Below are 24,029 nucleotides of genomic sequence, written 5' to 3'. Positions count from 1 at the left end.
AAACAGGTTGCTATATCCATTAGAGATCGTGTAATAACATCTGTTAAAAAATACCATTCTATTCCATCACTTTTGGGGAAAGATAACACGTCACACAAGCGGATGTTTCAGTGACAATGATCTTGGATTGCATCACATGCGACCTGCTCTTCCAGTGAGTTCACAGGGCCCTGATCATGGCCATCGTTTCCCCGATCTGGGGGAAGACATAGAAAAGATAAGGTGTCGCCTTTGAAAATTGTAAAGGGGAGAACTGAGGCAGATCATAGCAGTGCTGACTAGCTTTCCAAGAACTGAGCAAGAGAGGATAGATGGAAATTTTCAATGGCCAGTTGCACGCCAAAACTAGTAATTGTTTTGGTTTCAGAGAGGTTTTTCAATGCATGTAATAGATTACCCTGAGGTATGATCAAATGAATGCTGAAAGATGAATGATGCTGAAATGAAATTAATTGTGTAGGAAAATGTTTTTCACCCATGGGTTGGTTTTATTGCCGACACTCCTTATTAGTCTGGGAAGCAGGGGGGGTTAAACGAAGGTCACAGTCTAAGTTTGCAAAGTGGATCCTCTCTTAAATTCCCTGAAGGTTCAGGTTTAATTAAGCAAAACTTATAAATTCATGGCAGATTAAGAGCTGACAGGACAAATTGAAGATTCAGAATGAATGTTCGGTATTGCTGGCACCTTGTTCCTCTGGTGTTCTGTTGGCTGGGAGCTGGAGAGGAAACATGTGAGCTCAGAGCAGACTTCGGGATGATAAGAGAGCATAAAAAGGGGGATGTTATTCTTGGAGGGATGTTTCCTATTCATTCCAAAAGTATCAATGAGGAAAAGACATACCAGCAGAAACCAGGAAAGCAACAATGTAGAGAGTAAGTTAGGTGCAAATGTCAATCTAAAGAAATCCAATTTTATATGTCTGCTTTCGAACTGTTTACAATAATGGTGTAGTGCTTGCAGTTTGTACATAACAGAATTTGTACATTGTATAATTCTTTAATATACATCACAATATTCTGTTCTCTGGTTTCTGATCATTTATATTGTAAATGTAGGAGTACTAAATTCAACACCTAAGAAAACACAACTCCATCAAAGATACACAGTGTCCGTAATGAAGCTTCAAGCTAAAAGCAAATGGGACTTCTCTAATGCTTCAGGTAACGCAGAATAAAAAATTGCAGTACTAAAACCTTACTGAGGGTGTGGAATGTGTGTCTCAGATTTAATTTCAGAGCCTTTCGCTGGATGCAAGCAATGATCTTTTTCATAGAGGAAGTAAACAGAAACAAGGCTCTCCTGCCCAACATCACACTTGGCTACAGTCTGTACGACTCGTGTGCTTTAGAACCCCAGGCAGTCAAGGCGACATTATCGATGCTAACTGAACCTGCGCACGAGAGAGAGGAGGGGTGCAGAGACGTACCTTCGGTTCCTGTTGTAATTGGCAACTCTGGGTCTTCTCTCACTATTGCAGTCTCAAGAGCACTGCAGCCATTCAGAGTCCCGTTGGTGAGTGTGCTGGAAATAATCTGAATCCCTACAGCGCCAGGAGCTGCCTCCTCCTCCCCCCTCTCCTGTTCGGCCTGAGGAAGAATAATTCAGGAAGAAAACTGCTTTCCTGGAGCAGTGCAGGGAGAAACACTGCAGCGGTAACTGCAGTTCAGTTTGTTCTCAAAGAAAAAGGCTGAAGATGCTTAGACATGGGAAACGTTGTGATTCCTTGATTCGGCATGTGCATATCAGAAGCTAAACTGATGTTTGATCCTTTCAAAATCTTTTATATTCCTTTTGATTGTAGGTGGAATGGGACTCAATCAAGAGTACTGTGATTTTTACTTCGGTCTTACGGACAGTTTGTAAACATTTCAAGATGCATCATTTACATATTTAAACATATACTCTAGGTACTTTTAAAAACAATAAAGGTGATAAGTTCAGCCTGAGGCAATGGAATGGAAATACATGCTACATTTCTATTTAAAAAAGGAAGCACAGCTGTCTTGTTAAGATCCCAGAGCTGTCAGCGTGACCGTGTGACATCCATTCTGTGGGATTCAGTGAAAGCTGTTCTTTCTGCTCTGACACTCTTGCCAAATTGTTTGCTCATTCTTGACAAGGACCATAGGGCTGAATGTACAAATGTAACAAATGAGCAAACAAAACAACAAATCTAAACCATCTACAGAATGCAGAGATGACAGGGAAACACTTGTGTCGGTCATAAATTTAATAATGTACTAAATGGAAGTATAAAAACAATATAAAATACAGATGCCAAACTGAATGTTAAAGAAAATTTACGTAAATTTACGTAAAAAAAAGAAACTGGTTTTGCCACAGGTGTCGGGCAAAGCTTAAAGTTATCACTTTTTCTGAGGTTAAGGTGATGGTGAGGGTTACTCTTTGGGATTCCTGATGTATGTCATTTTCCAAGAAGTTAATTTTGCATGTCAGTCCATCAGACAGGGTAAGTGCCAAAAAGGGGGATACCCTTTGGAATTTTCCCAGCTACTCTTAGAAAACTAGATTGTCCCGGGTGAAACTAGAAGCGCCAGACTGCTGGATTTCATCCTTAGCATGTAAAAAGAATTCTGCTGTATTACAGCTGTTCACACCTTCCCCAATACACATACTTTACAGGTAAGGCACACCGCCTCCTGATGCTGATTTCAAATAACCTGAGTAGACAGAAGACTATATTTCTTTTCAAACTTGCTCCTTTTTCAAATAAACACATTGTGGATTGGGTTGGCAGACTTTGCGCCTTCAGGTTTTGTTATAGGGAAAGTCTCACTCTTTTCTATACAGGTCAGCTACTTTGCATCCTGTGCCTGCCTGAGCAACAAACACAACTTCCCCAACATTTTCCGGACAATTCCAAGCGATGTGTACCAGATGCGGGCCTTGGCTCACCTTATTCATCGCTTGGGCTGGACCTGGGTCGGCATTATTGCATCAGACGATGACTATGGCTACCTAGGCACTCAAATTTTGAGTGAGGAAGTGACAAAACTGGGGTCCTGTATCGCCTACAGACTGGTGATTCCAAGGGTGCTGTCAGAGAAGAAGACCTTTGAAATTGTGAAAAAAATCAAAGAGTCCACAGCAAGAGCTATTGTGGTGCTTTCCATTGAGGCTGAAATATACCCTTTGATTGAGGAAATTGCACACCAGAACATCACTGACAGACAGTGGGTAGCCGGTGAAGCATGGGTCACCTCCACCTTAATCTCTGACAACAAAAACTTTCATTTCCTGAGAGGCACAATAGGGTTTGCTCTTCGGAAAGCAGAAATGCCCCAATTGAAAGACTTTCTTTTCAAGCTTAGCCCGCTGGAAAAAAACGTTAATCAGTTTGTGAGAGAGTTTTGGGAAACGCAGTTTAAGTGTTCATTTAATGAAACAGGCACCTCTGAGTTTAATACCTCTGCAACTACAAGGACGTATTATGATCAAACCTGTACTGGAAGGGAAAATCTAGAGAAATCGAAAAGCATCTATGGCGATGTTTCAAACCTGAGGGTGACCTATAACATCCACAAAGCTGTGTATGCTGTAGCCTATGCTCTTCATAAACTACAGGCCTGTGAGCATGGGAAGGGACCGTTTATTAACAGAACTTGTGGGGATATATATAACCTCCAATCATGGCAGGTAATGTTGATAGAAGCTTTCAAGTGCTTCTGAGACAACATCACAAACATTAATAAAGATTAAGGTGGAATTAAAGACATATTGACTTAAAATCTTTTGGTCCTCCAGGTTGCTCACTATCTAAAAGAAATTAATTACACCAACGAATTCGGTGATCAGGTGTATTTAGATCGCAATGGTGAGCCAGTGGGAACCTATGACATAATAAACTGGCAGGGAAATTCTGATGCCTCCATTAAATTTGTGACAGTTGGGCTCTTTGATGCATCTCTTCCTCAAGATCAACAGCTTCTCTTCCATGAAGAGGAAATAATTTGGAGTGGAGGTAAAAGAGAGGTACTGTGATCCCCCTGCAACAAGAGGCTGATTTGTATTCAATCATATATTACACAATATATTTCTGTTTTGTTCTAGTACAAAAATTAAATTTCTAGTGTGATAATAATCTATTCTCATTCCATTTCTTTTGTGAAACAACTTTGCACTTTGATGACATTGCTTTCTAAAATGAACTAAAATCAGAATAGAAAAACTTTTTTAACAGTGTCCCTTCTTGAAAAAAAAAGAAAAAATAACAATGCGTGTTAAAGAGGTAAGGAAAGGAGCCTCATACAGTATGTAAATGCGTATTTCCAAAACAAAAATATTACTTCCAGTGTATCATCTTGCTTTTCAGTAAAATATTTAATTTATTCTTCAGGCCTTTTTTTTTCTGGTGGGATAATGTGCTGCCAGTGATTTACCAAACCTTTGTGACTTTGTGACAGAGTTTTTGCGAATCTTTATGACAGGTTCCCAGGTCAGCGTGTACAGAAAGCTGTCCTGTCGGCTACAGAAAAGCTGCCGGTCTTGGACAACCAGTTTGCTGCTACGACTGCGTCCCATGTGCCGATGGCACCTTTAGCAATTCCACAGGTAGATACGAATCACTTCTGCGCTGAAGTGTTTGTTTCCAGGTGCCCTAGATGAGACAGTTTCCTTTCCCCTCAGATCAAGCAGAATGTGCTCCCTGCCCGGCGGATTTCTGGTCCAGTGGGAGCAGAACCGGCTGTGTTGTGAAAGACACTGAGTACCTCTCCTACTCGGAGGGCTTCGGAACGGCTCTTGCCACTGTTGCTGTCTCCGGGGCGGCCATGACGATGGCGGCGGCAGCCATTTTCCTGCGGCACCGGGACACGCCGATTGTTCGCGCCAACAACTCGGAGCTCAGTTTCCTTCTGCTCTTTTCCCTGATGTGCTGTTTCTTGTGTGCTCTTACCTTCATAGGACAGCCCACAGAGTGGACTTGCTGCCTAAGGAGGACCTCATTCGGACTCAGTTTCGCCCTGTGCCTCTCCTGTCTGCTCAGTAAAACTGTCGTGGTTCTTATGGCTTTTAAAGCTGCCCTCCCAGGGAATAAGGTTACGAAATGGTTTGGCCCCCTGCAACAAAGGCTTAGTGTGTTTGCCTGTGCAGCCATTCAGATTGCACTGTGCTCTGTGTGGCTCACAGTGTCCCCTCCATTTCCAGTGAGAAATACCTGGCTGTATAAAGACAGGATCATCCTGGAATGCAATCTGGGCTCCGTGGCTCTGTTCTGCTGTGTTTTAGGCTACATCGGGTGTTTAGCGTGTTTCTGTTTTGTCCTGGCCTTCCTAGCAAGAAAACTGCCTGGTAACTTCAATGAAGCAAAGCTGATCACGTTCAGCATGCTGATATTCTGTGCAGTCTGGATCAGCTTTATCCCGGCCTATGTGAGCTCTCCTGGGAAGTACACAGTAGCTGTGGAAATATTTGCAATTTTGTCCTCAAGCTTTGGGGTGCTTTTCTGCATCTTTATTCCAAAATGCTACATTATTATATTCCTGCCAGAGAGGAATTCCAAAAAATTCCTCAGGTCTCAAACATGATCTGTGAAATAGTGCAGTCATGTATGTGTTATTTTTTATTTTATTCTACAAATAGAAAACGCAAATGTGTAAAGCACTTTGAGACATGTACAACAAAGGAAGGTTGGACTGATTGACATCTTTGTATATTTTCTCTTTTTCTCTGTGGTTTTAAATCACTCGTTGTGCCCCTCTTACAAATTTGTAAAGCGTTTTAATTAATGCCCCTGCATATTTCTTTTATGTTTTCTTTTGTCTTTCAATTCTTTCATAATCAAAATAAACATAAGAGTCTGGTTTTCTTCCCTTTGTATTTGTTTACTTTTTGTATTTGGGAGCAATCCAATATTTTGCATCAATTCACTTAAAAAGGTGCTATTTCATGCAATCTTTAAAAAGTCATTATTTAATACACATTTAATCTGATGGAATTAGCTATCATTTATTAGAAACATATTTATTTCCATTGTTGTAAAGTTTATCAACTGCCATGTGTTTTGTAAATGAGTGTAAGAATTGAATTAAATTTAAAGTCATGTCACGTCATTTGCCAAACTGCTTTATACCACATGGTGTCGCAGGAAGTCGGAGCCTACCTGGCAAGAAACGAGAGCAAGGCAGGGTACACCCTGGACAGGACGCCAGTCCATCGCAGGGCCAGTGCAAGCCAGTCATGCATGGGGACAATTTAGAGGCTACGGTAAAGGCACAGGGGGAGATTTGGCCCAGACACCAGGATAACTCCCCACTCTTATCGAGAAATGTCCGGGGATCTTTAATGACCACTGAGAGTCAGGACCTCGGTTTAATGTCTCATCCGAAAGACGGCGCCCACCACAGTACAGTGTCCCTGCCATTATACCGGGGCATCAGGACCCACAAAGACCGCAGGTTGGGCGCCTCCCACTGGTCCCACTAACACCACTTCCAGCAGCAACCATAGCTTCCCAGGAGGCCTCCCATCCAGGTACTGACCAGGCTCAACCCTGCTGAGCTTCAGTGGGGAGCCAGTTGGGAGCTGCAGGGTGATACGGCTGCTGACTCTATTTAAATTCATAATTAGATTAAATGCTAAGCATGCTAGTGTGAGCGTGTGTGTGTCTGCGTGGGTGTCCTGTGATGGACTGGCGTCCCATCCAGGGTGTATTCTGTCTTGTGCCTCTTGCTTGCCGGGATAGGCTGTGGCTCCTCCATGACCCTGTGTGAGATCAAATTATTAGAAAAGGGATGGACAGTACGTGTAGTGAATTACTGTACGATCAAGAACATTAGTATGCTTTAAAACTGTTCTTTAACAAAATATCTTTGGAAAAAAATACATAGCCATGATCTAATGTGATCTAAATGGTCTTCTGCTAAAGGAAGGATTTCTGGGACTCTTTACTCTCAGACTAGCACTGCACACTTATCACACTCAATATTTTAAAGGAATATACTGTACTGCAGATTGTGCCTGCTTTAAAACAGGAGACTGGTGAGACTGGCCGTTCCATTGGCAGGGCCCTGTGTGCCTTACACAATGGGACCACTCAGGAGGAGTCAGTGAGCTGCAGTTGCAGCCCACAGGGTTATAAAGCAAATGAATGCTCAAGGGAAAGTCACATGATGTAAATGGGCTCTGATGACTTCCACGTCTTTTGTTTGCTTCAATAAAAAAGAGGGAATATCTGATAAGCATAAATGATCCATTAAAGTAAATTTGATATTGTTGCTTTGAAAACAGATTTGGAGCCAGAAAAGTCAGTCCATGAAATGCAGACTATCTTTGCCTTACCAGAGATAAGAACATTTCCCACACTGAGTAGACAGAAGAATACTTTTACTACATTTTGAAACATGGTGCATGTTGAAAGACTGTTACAGAGGAGGCCCGAGAGAATTCTGGGGGAATGATTTCACTCGGAGGTGCATGACAATAATCACTGTGTTTGTAGTAAAGACACTTTTCAACTGTTTCTGGCTAATTTTGAAGAAGGTATTTGGTAAATTAAAAAAAGACATAACAGTGGTAAACAGCAACGAAACTATACACAATAGAATTCATAATATAATAATAATAATATGTAAGAGCAATGTGTGTAACAACAGTTTGTATTTATTTACTGATCTTCATTTTAACTCATGTAATACACCTGGCTGGTGAGGTCAATTAAAAAAACAAATTGTCTTGCTAAAAATCTTGAAGTCGTATGTCTGATTCCTGTATGAGCATAATTTCTTGAAAAACAAAGAATTATTCTGAAGGAATAGTTAAGTTATCCTGAACAGATATAAAGAATATAACACAGTCTAATAACTGGCTGATGGCAATCTTGTCACAAAAGGACTGGGTGGTGCTAGTGACCTCTCCTGTGTACAGGCTTCTGCTTTTATGCATTTCATATGTAATCATGACCATAATCTTCAATATATTCCACCTATACTCACTACTTCTTTGTCTGGGTCTCTTGCTTATTTCTGCCACAGTACCTTTGATTGCCTGAGTGTGCTCTGCCACTCACAGAGCCCCATGAATTTTCTTTCTCTTCAATGCGTTGGGAGCTGCAGGCGCAGGCTGACTGAGGAGCTGCCTTGCAAGAGCAGTGGGGGAAAATGGAGAGGTGAGAGATAAAAAAAAAAGACACATGGTGTGGAAAGTCTTTTTGTCTTTCTTTAATTTACATAATATAATCAGAAACAATTACAATTATACACTACTCTTAAGAGCATTACAAAAGCATTCTTTTATAAACCATTTGAGTTCATGTTTTTGCCAGCACTACATTGAAGGGAATACGACGTTAGATTTGGCAGCACTCTGTGGGATTGAGTGTTCACCCCAATGTGGCACCACTCTGGGTCTAGGAAACTAAGCAGCAGTTAGACGGCCATCCTCATCATCTCAGGATGTCACCCCAAGACACAGCTGGAGGCTATTTTTCTGATTTCTAAGCTTTAACATGGAGACAAAACGTAACTGCAAAAGGGAATGGAAAACAATCAAGTTGAATGAGGCTATGCACACCAACAATTTAGTGACAGTATTTAACTTGGCCAGCATGTTCCTAGATTGGCGGAAAAATGGGAAAAAATCCTTATGGATACAGACAGCTCCCCAGTCCACAATCAAATCCAAGACCTAAGAGTTGTGCGGCCACAGCACTGCCCACCAAGTCAAGTAAGAATGTCTTCTTATTATTTATTACTATTTTCTTTAGTGTATTGCTGGCACCTTGCCCATCAGCTGCTTTTTAGTGTTCCTCTCAGGCTTCAGCAGGAGGATGTAGCACTTAGGGACAAAAATGCACACTAGAAGACCATAGCTGGATGACAGAATAGCGAAAATCTCAACAGCGACTGTGTACTTTCCTGGAGAACTGATGTAAGCTGGTACAAAAGTGACCCAAACCGCACAGAAGATGAGCATGCTGAACGTGATGAGCTTGGCTTCATTGAAGTTGTCTGGGAGTTTCCTGGCTAAAAATGCGAGGAGAAAGCAGACGCAGGCCAAGCAGCCGATATAGCCCAGAACACAGGCAAATCCCAGCACAGAGCCCACGTTGCACTCCAGAATAATTTTTGCGCTCTGCTCCAAGAGCCTTGATGGATAGGGTGGCGACAGTGTCAGCCAGAGCACACAGATTAAAACCTGCACCAGGGTGCAGAACAGAATGCCGGCTCTTTGCTGCACAGGACCAAAGTGTCTCATGATGTTGCTGCCAGGAAGCGTGGAGCGAAAAGCCACCAGCACAACAACCGTCTTGCTCAAGACGCAGGAGATGCAGAGGACAAAACTCACCCCGAACGCTGTGTGGCGCAGCTTGCAGGACCATGGCAGAGGCTGGCCAATGAAAGCCAGGGAGCACAGGAAGCAAAGCACCAGGGACACCAGGAGCAGGAAGCTTAACTCAGAGTTATTGGCTTTGACGATCGGAGTGTCCCTGAAGTGAAAGAAGGTGCAAATCACACAGGCAGTGATGGCAGCTCCGCCGATTGAAATAGCTGCCAAGATAATCCCCATGGTCTCTTGGTAAGACAGGTATTCAGTCTCTTTTGGCACACAAGCTGTTTTCTGGGCATTAGACCAATATGTGGGTGGACACTTTTTGCACTCTACAGAACCTGAAAGAGGAAAGAAATATTCTTAGGATTATTTTAACAACTGAATTTCCTTTTATTGGTATTTTTACCTTCAAATACTAGTGCTGCAAGGAACCCCAGAACGACACGGTTCCTCACAGGACTGTGTGGTGATCCCAGCAATCTGTAATCACAGCAGAAGCCAGGTTGTGTGGAAATCAAGTAGACAGTGGACCTGTAATATTGCTGATCTCTCCATCAGCACAAGGCCGGCAGTCGAAACAGCAGGCTGGCCTTCCTTTCTGAGCAGCTTTCCACGTTCCTGGGAGGCAGGTTTCAGAGCACACTGACTGAGGAACCTGTCAGGAGAAATCAAAGTCTCAGTGAAACTGAGACAGGGGTGCCTGTGTGCTCTAGGGGCCCGACAACAGAAGGAAATGGTTTATTGTTTCGCTACAGAATAAGTGTGAATTAGATTTTACATTGGAAAAGATTAAAATCCAGCTTTAAAGAATAAGATCAACACTTGACACTTTGTGGAGCAGGAAATTAATATTTAAATTCTTCATTATTTTGACATTTGCTGTCCTATGTATGTGTTACCAAAGCCTGTTTTGAAGTCTTCTCCTGTTCATGTAACAATCTGTGAGTCCATTTGTGTTTATCCAGTGATGCTGTTCTAGTATTCCATACATTGGCACTTACCTGCACAATATACAGTTCAAAGTTTTTTATTTCAATTTTTAGCAATTATTAGCATTTTTTTGCAATTTGCAAATTTTGCAAATGGTATTTTTATGGATATGAGCCTTAAGTAGGTACTTTTTTCAAATACAGTACCTACATGGGCATATCAAAACCTACATGAGTGAAGAATTTCAGTATAAATGTACTGATAATTATACAAAAAACATCTCATTATTAATCTTTTCATGTTGAAGTCTTATTTACCTGCTGTATTGTTTGAAATATGAGTGCATTTTTTTTTTATATCAACACCTGCCCAGCCTCACCTCACGCTGGCCTCCAGTCCAAACCACGCTGTCTTCCTCAATGTTAAACTCATTCTCAGATCCCTCCGATGCGTCAAACTGACCAACTTTCACAAACTTTACCGACCCGTCTGCCTCCCTCTGCCAGTTGATGATATCATACGATGCTGCTGGATCCCCATTTTCATCAAAATATATCTTCTCTCCTACAGGTGTGCTACCATGTACTTCTTTGAGATAGTGTACAAGCTTTAAAACAAATTAATTGGAGCTTATTAAATACAAATACATTATTTTGAAAGATAAAATGAAATGTCCGCTCTGCACACCTGATTCATACCTGCCATGGCTGGAGGTCAGTGATGTCTGGGCATGTTCCGTTCTCAAAAGGACCTTTTCCAGGGCCACAGAGCAGCATGTCTTGAAGAGCCAGAGCTATTGAGTACACAGCTTTGTACACATTGTATGTTGCTCTTAATTGTGAGACATCATTATAAATACTTTTGACACTTTCTAATTTTTCTAAGCCTGAGCAATTGGGTTTAAGAGTGGGTGAGGTCAGGAGACCCAAAGAACATTTGAACATTGTTTCCCAGAATTCGGCAATGAATGGATCAGTAGGATCTGAAGCAGGGTGAATTCTTTCCAGGAAAGACTTGAGTCCTTTAATCTCTGCCCTGCGCAGTGCAAAACCTAGAGTCCCTTCCAAGGAGTGTAAATTCCTTGGTGTGGAAACCAGTGAAGATGTAATCCAAGCTTCTGTGGCTATCCACTGCTTATCAGTGATATTTTGATTCACAATTTGCTCTAGAACAAAAATAATATCTGACTGAATAGCAAAAGTGACAATAACTTTCGCTGTGGAGAGCTTTACTGCTTTGATAATTTCGAAAATCTTTTCCTCTGAATAGACCTTGGGAATGATTTCGGAAAATGCAATGCAAACATCAAAATTCTTAATTTCTTCTCGGAATATCTGTATTCCAAATTTCCCATAATCATCGTCTCCAGCTATGACTCCCACCCAGGTCCAGCCAAAACGTTTCAGTAATTTGGCCATCGCCCTGGCCTGGAAATAATCACTTGGAACTGTTCGGAAAAAAGATGGGAATTTGTTTTTGTCACTGAGGCATGCGCACGAAGCAAAGTAGCTGACCTGTAAAAGAGAAGATTTTTCCAGGTTCACATTGAAATTTCTTCTCGGAAGAAGAACAGTAATTTTAGAACATGTAATCAAAGGTACAGTATAAGCAGATAACTAAATGATTTTCATAGCATTCTTTAAGAGTCACAACCTTATGAATAAAAGTAATAAATATGGATATTTGTAAAGTTTGCTGTGTGATAAGAATAGCAAAAGAAGGGCCTTACTCTTACAAACTCTACAAAAGATGACTTCCTTGAAGAATTCCTACCTCCTTCCCTGGATTTCTCACCAACTGCTGAGACACTATCCTCCTAATCCTATATTGCATTCCCACTGCACAGGTAACTGCTGGCAAACCCCCTCACCATAGGAATTCTGAAGACTCCCAGGGTTCTGGCAATAACCACGGATCCAGAGGAGCTGGCATCCCCAATAATGACGGGCACATCTGGAGCTCGTCCACAGCTGGAGCCAGACACCGTCTCCCTCTCTCCTGTCACCAGAGCCAGGGCCTCCCTGAGAGCAGTCCGCTGTGTCAGGCAGGTGTCAGCGATGGCGTAACCCAGCGTCACGTTCGGGAGAAGCTCGGTGTTGTTGTTAATTTCCTCCACCGCAAACCTCATTGCCTGCACCCAGCGGAATGTTCTGAAATCAAAGCTAATTGCAGAAAAATGACAAATGTTTCCTTATTTCCTCATTTGACTTAAATTCACTTTCAGCATTGAGGACAATAAATATATATCTGTATTATGCTTTCAAGTATAAGAGCGTTACTATTTTAAACATTTCAGCTTCTATGCTAATCACCTCCTTTTCTACGCACCTGGTAGTATAAGTTTTACGTACTACCATTTTCAGATGTTCCTGTCATCTCTAATATGTTCAGCACATTCTGTTGAGCAGTGTGAACATAGGTTTTCAAATACACATACATACCTTAAAAGCTGCCACCTACCCTTCACATTGCAAGAACTGAGGTTTGTATTGAAATGATTGATCACCTGCCAATACTCTGGTATGGATGGGGAATAATCCTCCAATAGTAATGTCTCCTTTTTTGTAAAGGTGTTTTAAGCCTGAGCTCTGATAAGGTTTGCAAGTTGATTCCTCAGCTCGATAAATCCTTCTGTGAAAAATTAAAGCAAAGTACAGCAACGAATAAAGATTCATTATTTTGTTGAAAATGGGATAGAAAAAGAAGCAGGAAATGGTTCAGAGACAAGAACAGGAGGTTATGCTCTCTTTTCAAAGAAAAACTGCAATCTTTTCTTATATAGTGTTTATTTAACCTAGAGCAAGAAAAACAATCTGCAGTGCTATTAAAATTTACAGGCAGGAACGTGTAAGCAATTGAGGAGCTCCTTAAGGAGCAACGATAATTGTACATCCCTTGAACCCAAAGGAAGGCAGTGATTTGTCTTTGTTATTTGATGTACTATTAGTTATTTCAAAAGATCGAAGACCTCCTACTGTTTACTGCCAAACACAAATGTTTTAAAAGTAGTATTAAAGATGGTCTGCAGCTGGAGATGCAGGGTTCAAGGTATTCATTTATCAAGTGATACAACGAGCTGTTTATTATTAATATACAGTATATTATAAATCAAGCTACACTGCATAAGTTTGTCCCCAACCCTATATTTATCACAACACACAAGGGGTGCTTTTAGTTGTAATGCAAAAGAAAACTTTGAATCAATGTCATACAGTATGTGTGGTTACATAAAGAGAATGCATATAATAAATCTGTGCAAATGTGGTTTAGTACCACAAGGGGTTGAAAATTAACATTTGTCATGCTTGAAGAAAAGAACAAAATGAGACTGACTCTGCACCTACAAAGGCATTTGAAGGTCATGAGGGAAAGAAGTGTAATTGTATAAAATTGAATAATTGCAACAAGGTGAGCATGTTGTTTACATGGTACAAAGAGTATAATATAAATTCTCAAAGCAAAGATTCAGGGATTGTTTTTATTAAAAGTGCTTTTATTTTATATATGAGCCAAGTGGAAAAGTTTTTTAACATTATTATCTTCTTTCTGCTATTCCGTCACACATTATATGGAAGGCTGGTTTATCAATATTAAACAATCATATCTTTTCTAAAGTGATTTCATTTTACCAGCGCAGCAAGAAAAGAGACAATTTTGCTAAGGCTGGAATTAAATTTGAAATTAAACTCCCCTGTGAAAGGAATGCTAGAGTAAGATCGAACTGCTGAGTCTATTCTTTTTTTCAGAGTTACTTGTTTCTGCAGAGCAGTGATTATATTGAACCTTTCTCATCCTCATTTCTGGGAAATAGGTTCCAATTATTATGTGCTGGAGCAATTATGCACAAATAGCTTCTTTTTTCAGAGTGTTCATTTTAACTGTGGCATGAGTGTCTTTTGGTTGAATAAGCACTGTAATGTTTTAGGCAATCCAGACTCGATGTGCTCACAGTATAATGTAACCTGTAATCAGAACTGGTTTGAATGTTTCTGTGGCTCTCACTATTGATTAAAACCACTATCATGTGCTACTGGTAGAACTAATGACACAGCAATTAAAGAAAATAATAAACTTAAATATAGCAGTCAGCACAAGTATCTGGAGATTTTTTTTCTCTAAAAACAGATTGTGCCTCATATATGCTAGTGATTTATGAATTATGTGAATTGGGTGTTATTTTTACCAGGCACATTAACAGTACATGAATAATGAAAGGTATTCAGAGCTTGATCTTCTGTTAGAATTCTTGAAACATAATCACAGACTACACAGGCAGTGGGGTAGCCATGGGTCACAATTGCACATTGTCCCTCTAATTACAGAGTGTTTACATAGTAATTAATTTTGATATCATACATTGTTACAATGAACTTCGTCACATTCTTTTACCAGTGTACTGTAAATATCTACGCATTAGCTTGCAAAAATTAAAGAACCAGAATGAATGTTTAGTTGCATATACAAGGAAAGTTCATTACTGATTATGGTGAAGCTGTGCATGATAATATTGCAATTACATATAAATCTACAGGTAATCATATGCATAGTGTGAAGTGCCGCCCTTTCTCATTCATTCAACACAACTGTTGATGGTAGCAATTAGCATTTGCTTTACAAACTAAAAGGTGTTCATGGTGTTCGTACTACATGACACAAAGTCACTCTATTTTGAATGTGGAACTTTCGATTAAGAAACAAATAAGACATTGCAGAAAGTTTCAAAGCTTCTTTGCAGAGTTTGCTCCTCAGATACTATTGGACAAAGTCAATGTTCTGGTTCTATTTTGAATCTGAATTGAACATGGAGAAATAAGAAACTGCAGAAGGTTCGGAGAGGTTCCGGCGCTTCCATGAGGAGTTTGTGACACTCCTCTGACAGGGCAGGAGGCTCCAGCCTGTGTCCCCAGGCCTGCTGCCTGGGCTCCGCTCAGAGTGCGGGCGGAGGAGGGAGTCTGCCTGCAGCCCAGCTGGCAGGGCGGTGGGGAGGGAGACACTGGGGCTGTGAGCGAGGCCTCTCACCCCTGGGGCAGCTGCCGTCTCAGACTCTGATCGATTAAGACGCTGCACCACTCACACTGAGCCGTCACTGCTGGGCACTGCTGCTTACATCTGTAGCTGAAGTAAAGTGAAAAAAAATCAAGGCATTACTCCACTGAATATACACAATAGGAGCATTCTTACAAAACCATAAAGACCTCTCTTTTACCTTCTATCTAGAAGTACCAGTTTTTATTCCTATTATTTAATGCATATCGTATTTAGATTGGTATAATACGTCATCTGCAGACTATGTACACTGCCTTGCAAAACTTTTCAGATCCTGGCCCCCCAGTTAGTGTCTCATTTCGTATGATTCCAAAAATGTTACTAAATTTTAAGTGTAAGATAAATAGTACAGCAAATATCAGCAAAAACTAAAGAGAAAACATTGACTTGTATTCAGACTAGTGAACTCATTATTCTCTCAAGATGCTTGGGGATCACAAATGAGCAGCAGCTTTCAAGTCTCAGTAGACAGATTCTCAATAGTCCAGATTTTGACTCGTCCTCTCAAGGACATTCACTTCCTTAATCCAAAGTAATTCCCGTGTAGCTTTGGCCTTGCATCATTATCCTATTGAAAAGTGAATCTTTGCCCAAGTTTTACATCTTTAACTGTTTGAAACAGGTTCTCCTCTAGGATTTGCCTGTGCTTTGCTCCATGCATCAGTCCATAAATCCTAACGTTTCCCAGTCCCTGCTGAGGAGAATACTCCCCACACCGTAACGCTGACACCACCATGCTTCACTATAGGGATGGGAGAGGAGTGGGAGATGTGTTGAGTTTGGTCTGCGCCAAATGTAACAGTTAGGATTTAGATGAAAAACTTCCAGTTTGGTCTCATCTGATCACAAGGCCTTTTTTCCACATTTTTGCGGGATTACTCAGGTGCTTTGTTGCAAACTCCATTGCAGGCTTTGACATGGTTTATTTTTAATAAGCAATTCCTTCTTACCACACAGGCTGATTATCTTGGCAGTGTACCTTGGCACCTTCCATTTCCAGATGATTGAGTAGACTGTGCTCACTGGGATATTCAGAGACCGGAATATTTTTCATACCCTTGTTCCGATCTGTGCTTTTCAATGACTTTATCGCTGACTTAGTCTTTATTTTAGACTCCTTATTCTTCATGGATGAGTCTTTCCTTGAAATTCAATTTCTAACCAAGGACCTTCACAGAGGTTTTTATTCTGACATCACGAGAACTACTACAGTATTATTTATCACACACTATTCAAGTAATTGTGTGGTTCGTTATGGAAATTATGTGCAGTATAATGACTTTAGGTTTGCAAATGCAAAAAGTTTGAAAACTTTAGCAATCAATTTCCATTTTTCTTTCTTATGTTTCCTTATTTTCTTTAGATTTGTAGGTTGTATACAGTATATAACAAATATTAATGCTTATTTTAAAGTTTCATGACTGCAAGCTTTAAAGAAACAAAACGTAAAAACAGTGCAAGGGTCTGAATACTGTACAACCCACTGTATACAGAATATTTTCATGCATGTGGAGTGCATTTCAGTGCACAAGCAAACACTGTGACTTTTTAATTTGTGTTTTTAATTGATGTAATTTCAAAGATGTGCATTTATAATTGTTTTCAAGCTGCACATAAAAAAACACTCTTGTGGAATATGGATACAGTCTGTGGTGTGGGGCCAGTAAGCAGATGGAAGATGATTATCTGTGAGCTGTTTTCCATCTATTGTCTGTCCAAGTTAGAGATTATTTTTGTCACTTCTGTGAACTTTATAATTAGAAAGCCCATAACAAACATGGCCTGACAGTGAGTAAGCGACAAATTATAGAATGCATTTCTTCATCCAAGCTAGATTGCTAATGCTGACTGATGTGTTTCAGCAAGAATAGTCATATGAGATGTCGATTATGAGCTCAGTAAAATCTTCTATTCAACCCCTTGGCAATTATCGATTCTTTAATAATTCCTGAAAATACAGCAATGAATCCCTTCTGATGCATACTGGCGCTCTGTTGTTTTTTTTCCTAGAGGAACAGATGTGATCATGCCATGTTTTAGATTTTATTTATTTTCCAAAAATAATATGGTCAGATAAATATGATGTACAATCGCCATATAACAAATAAACACATAAAAGCTCAACAAAGCAAAACAGATTGGAAAGACAAGTCACAGGTGAATTATGAGAAATATGTTGTCTTTTGAGTTATTTTTATGTATTTACTTTTATTGTGGCTACTGTTGTTGTTTTTTGTTAAATAGCTTTTTGTGTTTTCCTGCCTATTTTGAACATTTTCCTTTTTCTTTTCTTGTTGCATTTCAATGCACTTCTGATGCTATTTCTCGTGCCAAACGACAAAATCAGCCAAAATACACACACACACACATTCCTACACAGTGATATGACCATGCTGATGTCCAGAATAATAAAGTACAAGCACAGAACTGATGTTTATGAATATAACTTTTTTTTCCAGAGCATCAGAAAATAAAAATAAAAAACAGGATGGAGTCCATTGTAAAAAATGGAAAATATCCCTGAATAGGTATCAGGTTTGAAATGTAACATTCCCTATGGATGGGACTGCACTAAAGCAAAGCTTAATCCCCAAAACATTTTGTGGCAAACATTGGCGAACAGCTGTTTGGAAGCTCATCAATCTGTTAAAGCTGTGCAATGTACTACCGTAACTCTAGGGTGCATGAATATTCTGCTTATCAGCTCGCAATCTGGAAGTCACTGAGTGCATGAAGATGTGACTTCATTTGAATGGATGCAGGCATCTTCCAGAGGTCTGGTGGCATATTTGGGAATCACAGCTGTCTGCATTCCACTGCACCTCTATTTAAAGCGACCTTTGCTGCAAACCTCCAATTGTTGTTCCATTCCAATAAAACTTGTAAAACCAACAGGACGCTATGAGCAACACGGGTAAGATATTTTTCAACTTTTCTCATTTAACATGCATGTTTACCTACAGCCATTGAATGTTTGAAAGCTATTGTATACAAAAGATACATCTAAGGTAAAATGAAGGTGCAATGTGCATTCATTAATATTGTTTCACACAGTTACCACTAATGATATCTGTGTAGGCATTAAACCCAAACTCTTGACACCATGTCTTAAACGGTACTCAAGAGCCAAAGCTAATTGCATTCCAGTCTGGGAAGGAGAACTGTATTAAGATAAACATCTCCTGTGTCACTCCATGTAGTAATCTGCTGGCCTTGAAAACCATCGTTTTGAGGCCAGCATATTCACCATGGTGAAACACACCTTACAAGCTTTTAAGTAAAGAATGTCACATTACTTTAATTGCAAGTTCCTTTCTAAATGTAGGATTATAGTTTTAATATAGAGGGTACATGTTGCTGTCATTTCTGCTCCGGTTGTAACTAATGCCTACTCAGATGATTATATTGTCAGGAAGCAAGAAATAATAAGAGTTAGAACCTGTTTAAATAACAAAATTTTCTAGCCACAAACTGTGTCTGTTAAGCCACTACAATATTCTATCTGGATGCTCCGGTTGTAACATGTAATCAATTAACTCAGTTCTGGATATATGCTCTGACAACTGCAGTTCTTGCTAAACACAGAAAGTGTGAAAAGAAAAATGTAACACTTCCAAAGATACCACAGAATCAGAGATTACCCCTGACATGCCAGCTTTCACTAACAGCAAGATAAAGAACACTTGTGTAAGTTCACCTACTAGTATGAGAAAGACAGATGACACAAAAAGTGCAAATGGAAGGCTAATTCAATAGTAAGGATATGGCTGTAGTTCTGTGGAATTAATATCTATGGTTATATTATTCTATATCCTTTATAGAGGCCACTGAAAACGAGACCCTATGTATTCAAGTGACACCGTGAAACTCATCTCAGCTTGTGAGATGTGTTTGGTTCTAGGCATGATCAAGGAAAGAAGATTATGTTCAACAGAACAATGGGTTTCTCTTCTTCCTGTAGGGCTGATCTCTTTGTTATTTTTTTCAAAGTGGCTCAGCTCATTCTGAAGATTCTACCTACAGTAATAGTCAATTTCCTTTGCAGAGCCCTCACCCCCCCATCTGGTGTCACTGAACGTGGCATCCAGAGAGATATTTCACACCCGCATGTAAAGAGCAAAGTGAATGCTAAAGAGTCTCACAGCATTTTCTACCCAGAGAGCAGGGGGATAACCTTTGTGAGGCATGATTAATTATTCCTCATTGTTTGTTCTGTTGGAATGGTGTTACCATAATTGGTCATAGCTTTCAGTAGGTGGTATCGATGTGAATCTCATGATGTTAACATGAGATTTATTTTTGGAAGAATGTTCACTGTAGTGTGATGCTCTCCGAGAAGACTAGAATCGTCAAGGGCCTTCTCCAACTTTACCTCAAAGCTCTCAGATTCTATCCCTAAGGATATCAGCCCTGTCTTCTCTCATTGTGTGCTCTTTTTCCTTACTCTAAAGAGCTTAGAGAATCCACTTTTAAAAGTATTTTATACAAATAACATTATTATTATTATTATTATTATTATTATTATTATTATTATTATTATTATTATTATTATTATTATACTAAACTTTCATGATGGACATTATTTGTTTCCTTTGCTCATTCACAGCCCAGCTGAGCGCCTCTCGGTATGTCGTCCCGGTCCTGCTCATGGTGGGCTGGGTAGTGGGATGTGCGGTAGTGGTCTATTTTGTATTTTCATAGGTGAGTGTTTTCTGTTGCCTTGTGTTTCCCAAAAGGCCATAATAGTCACCTGCACTCTTTCACAGCCTCAGTTTCAGAGACACTACTGTGTATGGCGTGAGCTGTTTTAATGCCTCTCTAAGCTTGCAAAAGAGTGCACATGCTAATGCAGGTCATTTGCATTTCAAAGGAACATCTCTCAGTCTCTGTAGCAGAATAACATGTAAAAGTAAAAGTAATTGCTGGCAGGTGTGACCACTGTTGAAAGGTGACAACACAGCCATCTCTCATTTCTTCAGTGTAAACATGCTCAGAGTAGGATCTACTGATTAGGGTATAAAGTAAGAGCATCTCCTTTCAGCTGTGGGGTTTTCACATGTTTCATATGGACTGTGTTTTAAGCAAGAGCAAGGGCTTCAAGCTGCCATTTTCCCCACAATTCAGCTTGTACATATCCCACAGTTTGCTTCAAGTGCATGTCTTGTGTGCACTATGACAAATCCACACACAAAAGAAGCATGCACTGGGATTTTCTGAAAAGCTGGTCAGAGTCGAAGACAAATGTAATCACTATTTTATGCAGACTAAGGAAATGGATACTGGTGTTTCATCCTTTATTGTACTTCAAACCTTATTGTACTGCTAGATACTTTGCACGTTGCAAGACACACACTTTTGTCGTTGATTGAATTGTGTCATTGCAGCCTGAGTAAGAGAGTGTCAGCTATGATATCAATCTGAAAAAAACAACAACAAAATATCTGCCTCTAATGTATCTGAGAATTGAATAGATCTTCTGAAGGATTAACAACTTTTAATCAACTTTTAAGTCATGTCATCACTCTAAACAGTGTAGGATGTTTCACGTTAGTGCGCTCAGAGAAAATTAATTAGGTGAAGGATGAAGCAATGCATTGTTCTCTGTCATCAGAGATGGGGCCTTTGTCAGCAATTTTCATCACATGGACTGTTGTAAGCATAGCCCACAGCTGTCAATACCCACAAAAGATCACAACCAGTGCGCCACAATATAAATACCCAGCCTTAAAAGGGGGAGAGGGTTGGGGGATGAACTTTGTGCAAGTTAAATAATGTATAAATAGAATTTCTGGTATTAAACACTATGTAATGCTGAATTAAACTCTCTCCTAGCATGTAACTATAAATGCAAAGTAAAAAACTGTGAAAGAAATAAAAAATTTGCTGTTGAAATCAAGCCCAAAAATGCTCATCAAGCACAGACTTCATTTTCAACACAAATGTTGGGATTTCATAATGGATTTTTACGTGTCATTTGTTGATATTTACAATTAACTTCTGTTGCTTCTGTTCTGTTATACCATTTTAATCTGTCTCTATGTGTGTGTTATAATAACAATTTTCTTCACAATTATTCTCTGCTTTTTCAGGAAGAAATATAAAAAGAGACTAAGAACAACATGTCACAAGAATCAAGATCTGTTTAGTATGTGTGAATATCCTGAAGCAAATTGAGCATCCTCATGTAAATACAAAACATGCTTTAAATAACCTGTAATGCTGTACCAAACAAGCTTTGTTTTCATTTTTCTGAGCTGTCATCCATGTTTTAGAGGCATTTATGAGATAGTCAACTGATTTGTCAGTTAACAAATTGTATTAAATGAATTCCTTTGTTTTATTTTTTATAGACATAATGCTATTCATTATCTACATAAGATCTTACAGCAACTGTAATGGCCATTTATGAGGGTTTATCTTTTTCCCTTTGTATTTCAAACACTGATGATTATCATATCAGTAATGTGGACTGTGAATATCAAATAATTACCTTTGTTACCCAAAGAATGAGCAAGAAACCAACGAACTTCACTACTTTAATCAATTTACTATTTTAAATATATTCCTTTTTAAGAGTGCAATAACCCAATTTATTAACATAATAGAAGTAATTAAGTCCTGCAATACCATATATTCTCTTATTTAGTTGGAAATTACACAATCTCATTTAGTCGGCTTTATGCCAGAGCTGTGCTTGGTTTAATCTACTAGCACATTACTCTTTGGGCACACTCAACATAATTGTTAAAAACATTGAGCATTTTCAGTAAATTGTTACAAGCATGCCAGAGGTCACTAATTTGAAGACAGATTTGAGCATTAGGTGCTGTGAGTGATACAGTTTCCCTGGTAACAGGAAAATCATAGCCCTTTCCAAGAATCCATCTTCTAAATTGGGAGAGCTTTTACAGTGATACATAGTACTGTATATCTATATGAACAACTAACGCAAAGCCTTAAATGCATAGTAGTCCCCCATAGTGATTCATCAGAAACTCCTCAGTAACTGATTGTCTTTCTGATAAATTATTTGTACACGATAAAACACAATACATAAAAGTCATGTTTTTCGAACCACAATCCATTTACTTTTGTTTTTCCTTGGCAAAACAATGTTGATCTATTTGCAGCATTTATCCTTAAAGGAGAGGACAGTGCCACTAATGATATGTAACATGCAAAGACAGATGTACACATGCAGTATGTCTTTTAGATTCCTCTGTAAAACACTACTGTTATTATTTTTCCATTAAGAAGGCCGCTGACACACAGATCACCTCAGATGAATTAGTTCAGAAGTTTGTCCACAGTTTGTTCACAGAGAAAGCCTCATGCGTTTGTGCCATTTCTTTAAGAGCCCATTGACATGCAGAGGTAACAGATTGAATAACCAAAGAGAGAAGATTTCAGGACCATCTAGTAGAGTGGCAGCAGTAGGAGGCTAAGAATAGCTTTAAAGTGTCATTTCTAATGCCTCCTAATACCATTTGCACCCTATTACTGTGAAATACTGTACATTTCAAAGCCAGACCTTGAAAAACATCTGTCATTTCCTGATTATGTAAACACATATACTATTTTTTTTCATTAAAACAGTGTTGGGGATAAAATTGCCTAACATATAACCACCGGTTCCAAGATACAGTCTGCTGCAGGCCTGTAATCCTAGTCCTTGAAGACGGGGAAAAAAAATAGAAAATGGACTGGCCTCCATATTTGTATTAAATGACTCATTTAATAAGCAAGATCTTTGTATTTTTGTACCTAGGAACTAAAATTTAGAACATGTATATTATTGCCACTGTGCACATTTTGTGCATTTATGCATTCATGGGAAGTACATGTACTGTATAATACCCACAGTCTAAAATTCTACATGAGAGGTTTTGAACCTCATTGTACAAATCTGAAGACTGCAGATGACTTTTTAAAGGGATGCACGGAAACAGAGCCAAGATAAGCAACCTTTCATGCATTCTGACAGAAGGAAAGACTTCATTTTTTTTGCATTGGAATAAAGGGGTATTAACATCCCAGCAGTAAAAAGCCACATGACATTGAATGAGGGAAGCCAGTTTAATCACAGATCAAAACAGTCTTTGCTCCAAAATTCAGCTAAGAACAGTAAGCAGCCTTTCGCCTTGTTGCATTCCACTGAGGTTATACAGGGAGAGCAAGTGTCTATTTCAGCCTTTTCAAATCAATGATGTGTCTCCAGTTTATTTCAACTGACAGATCTTTCTGTGGATCCCTGACCTCTCCCACCAGGTGACATACTTTCCACTCCATATTTCAAACCTGTCAGAGGCTGTAGTACTGCCAAGTTATTTGCATGGTGGCTGAAATGGCAGGCCACAAGTGTAACAGGGAAAAGCAGGCCATGTACTTAATGCATCTGACTTTCACACACCGAATCACTTTCTCCAGAACTTGTTTGGGGTTTGAAAGTCCTGGCATCAGCTTCTTGCACTATACCACAGCAGGCAGCTTGAACCTCTACGGCTCACAGTACAATTGCCAATTGTGATGAGATTTGGAAGCTTCATAATTTATCCCTAACATACCTGTGACCTGTGAGGCCATCAAAAACCACTACCTGCAAAATGAAGTAGGTTGAAAATAAAATAATCCTAAGAAAAAAATACATATTTTTCCTTTTTCTCTGCTTTTGTAGTGGATATTGCTTTCAAACATAGCCGAAATGCAAAAGTTTTAAATCTGATTCCGAAATCATCATGGAGTACAGTGATAAAGACGCAAGGGG

General features: G+C 39.5%; 2 protein-coding genes across 2 annotated transcripts; one reads left to right on the top strand and one right to left on the bottom strand.

The window, feature by feature from the left end:
• The first annotated feature begins 656 nt into the window (after positions 1–656).
• LOC102687375 (extracellular calcium-sensing receptor-like) lies at positions 657–5,547 on the top strand. Its single transcript, XM_069197687.1, has 6 exons — positions 657–873; positions 1,225–1,513; positions 2,813–3,658; positions 3,767–3,994; positions 4,450–4,573; positions 4,649–5,547. The coding sequence occupies exons 1-6, from the start codon at positions 662–664 to the stop codon at positions 5,545–5,547; spliced, it is 2,598 nt and encodes an 865-aa protein (XP_069053788.1). The 5' UTR covers positions 657–661.
• A 3,018-nt stretch (positions 5,548–8,565) lies between these two features.
• On the bottom strand, positions 8,566–12,576 carry LOC102687175 (extracellular calcium-sensing receptor-like). Its single transcript, XM_015360657.2, has 7 exons — positions 12,548–12,576; positions 12,090–12,381; positions 11,524–11,733; positions 10,918–11,490; positions 10,599–10,826; positions 9,821–9,944; positions 8,566–9,627 (listed from the first exon to the last, which is right to left on the bottom strand). The coding sequence occupies exons 1-7, from the start codon at positions 12,574–12,576 to the stop codon at positions 8,720–8,722; spliced, it is 2,364 nt and encodes a 787-aa protein (XP_015216143.2). The 3' UTR covers positions 8,566–8,719.
• Between the last annotated feature and the right edge of the window lie 11,453 nt (positions 12,577–24,029).

The sequence above is a fragment of the Lepisosteus oculatus genome, chromosome 13, assembly GCF_040954835.1.
Source record: "Lepisosteus oculatus isolate fLepOcu1 chromosome 13, fLepOcu1.hap2, whole genome shotgun sequence".
Taxonomy (NCBI): domain Eukaryota; kingdom Metazoa; phylum Chordata; class Actinopteri; order Semionotiformes; family Lepisosteidae; genus Lepisosteus; species Lepisosteus oculatus.
This window is presented reverse-complemented; position numbering and strand designations above follow the sequence as displayed.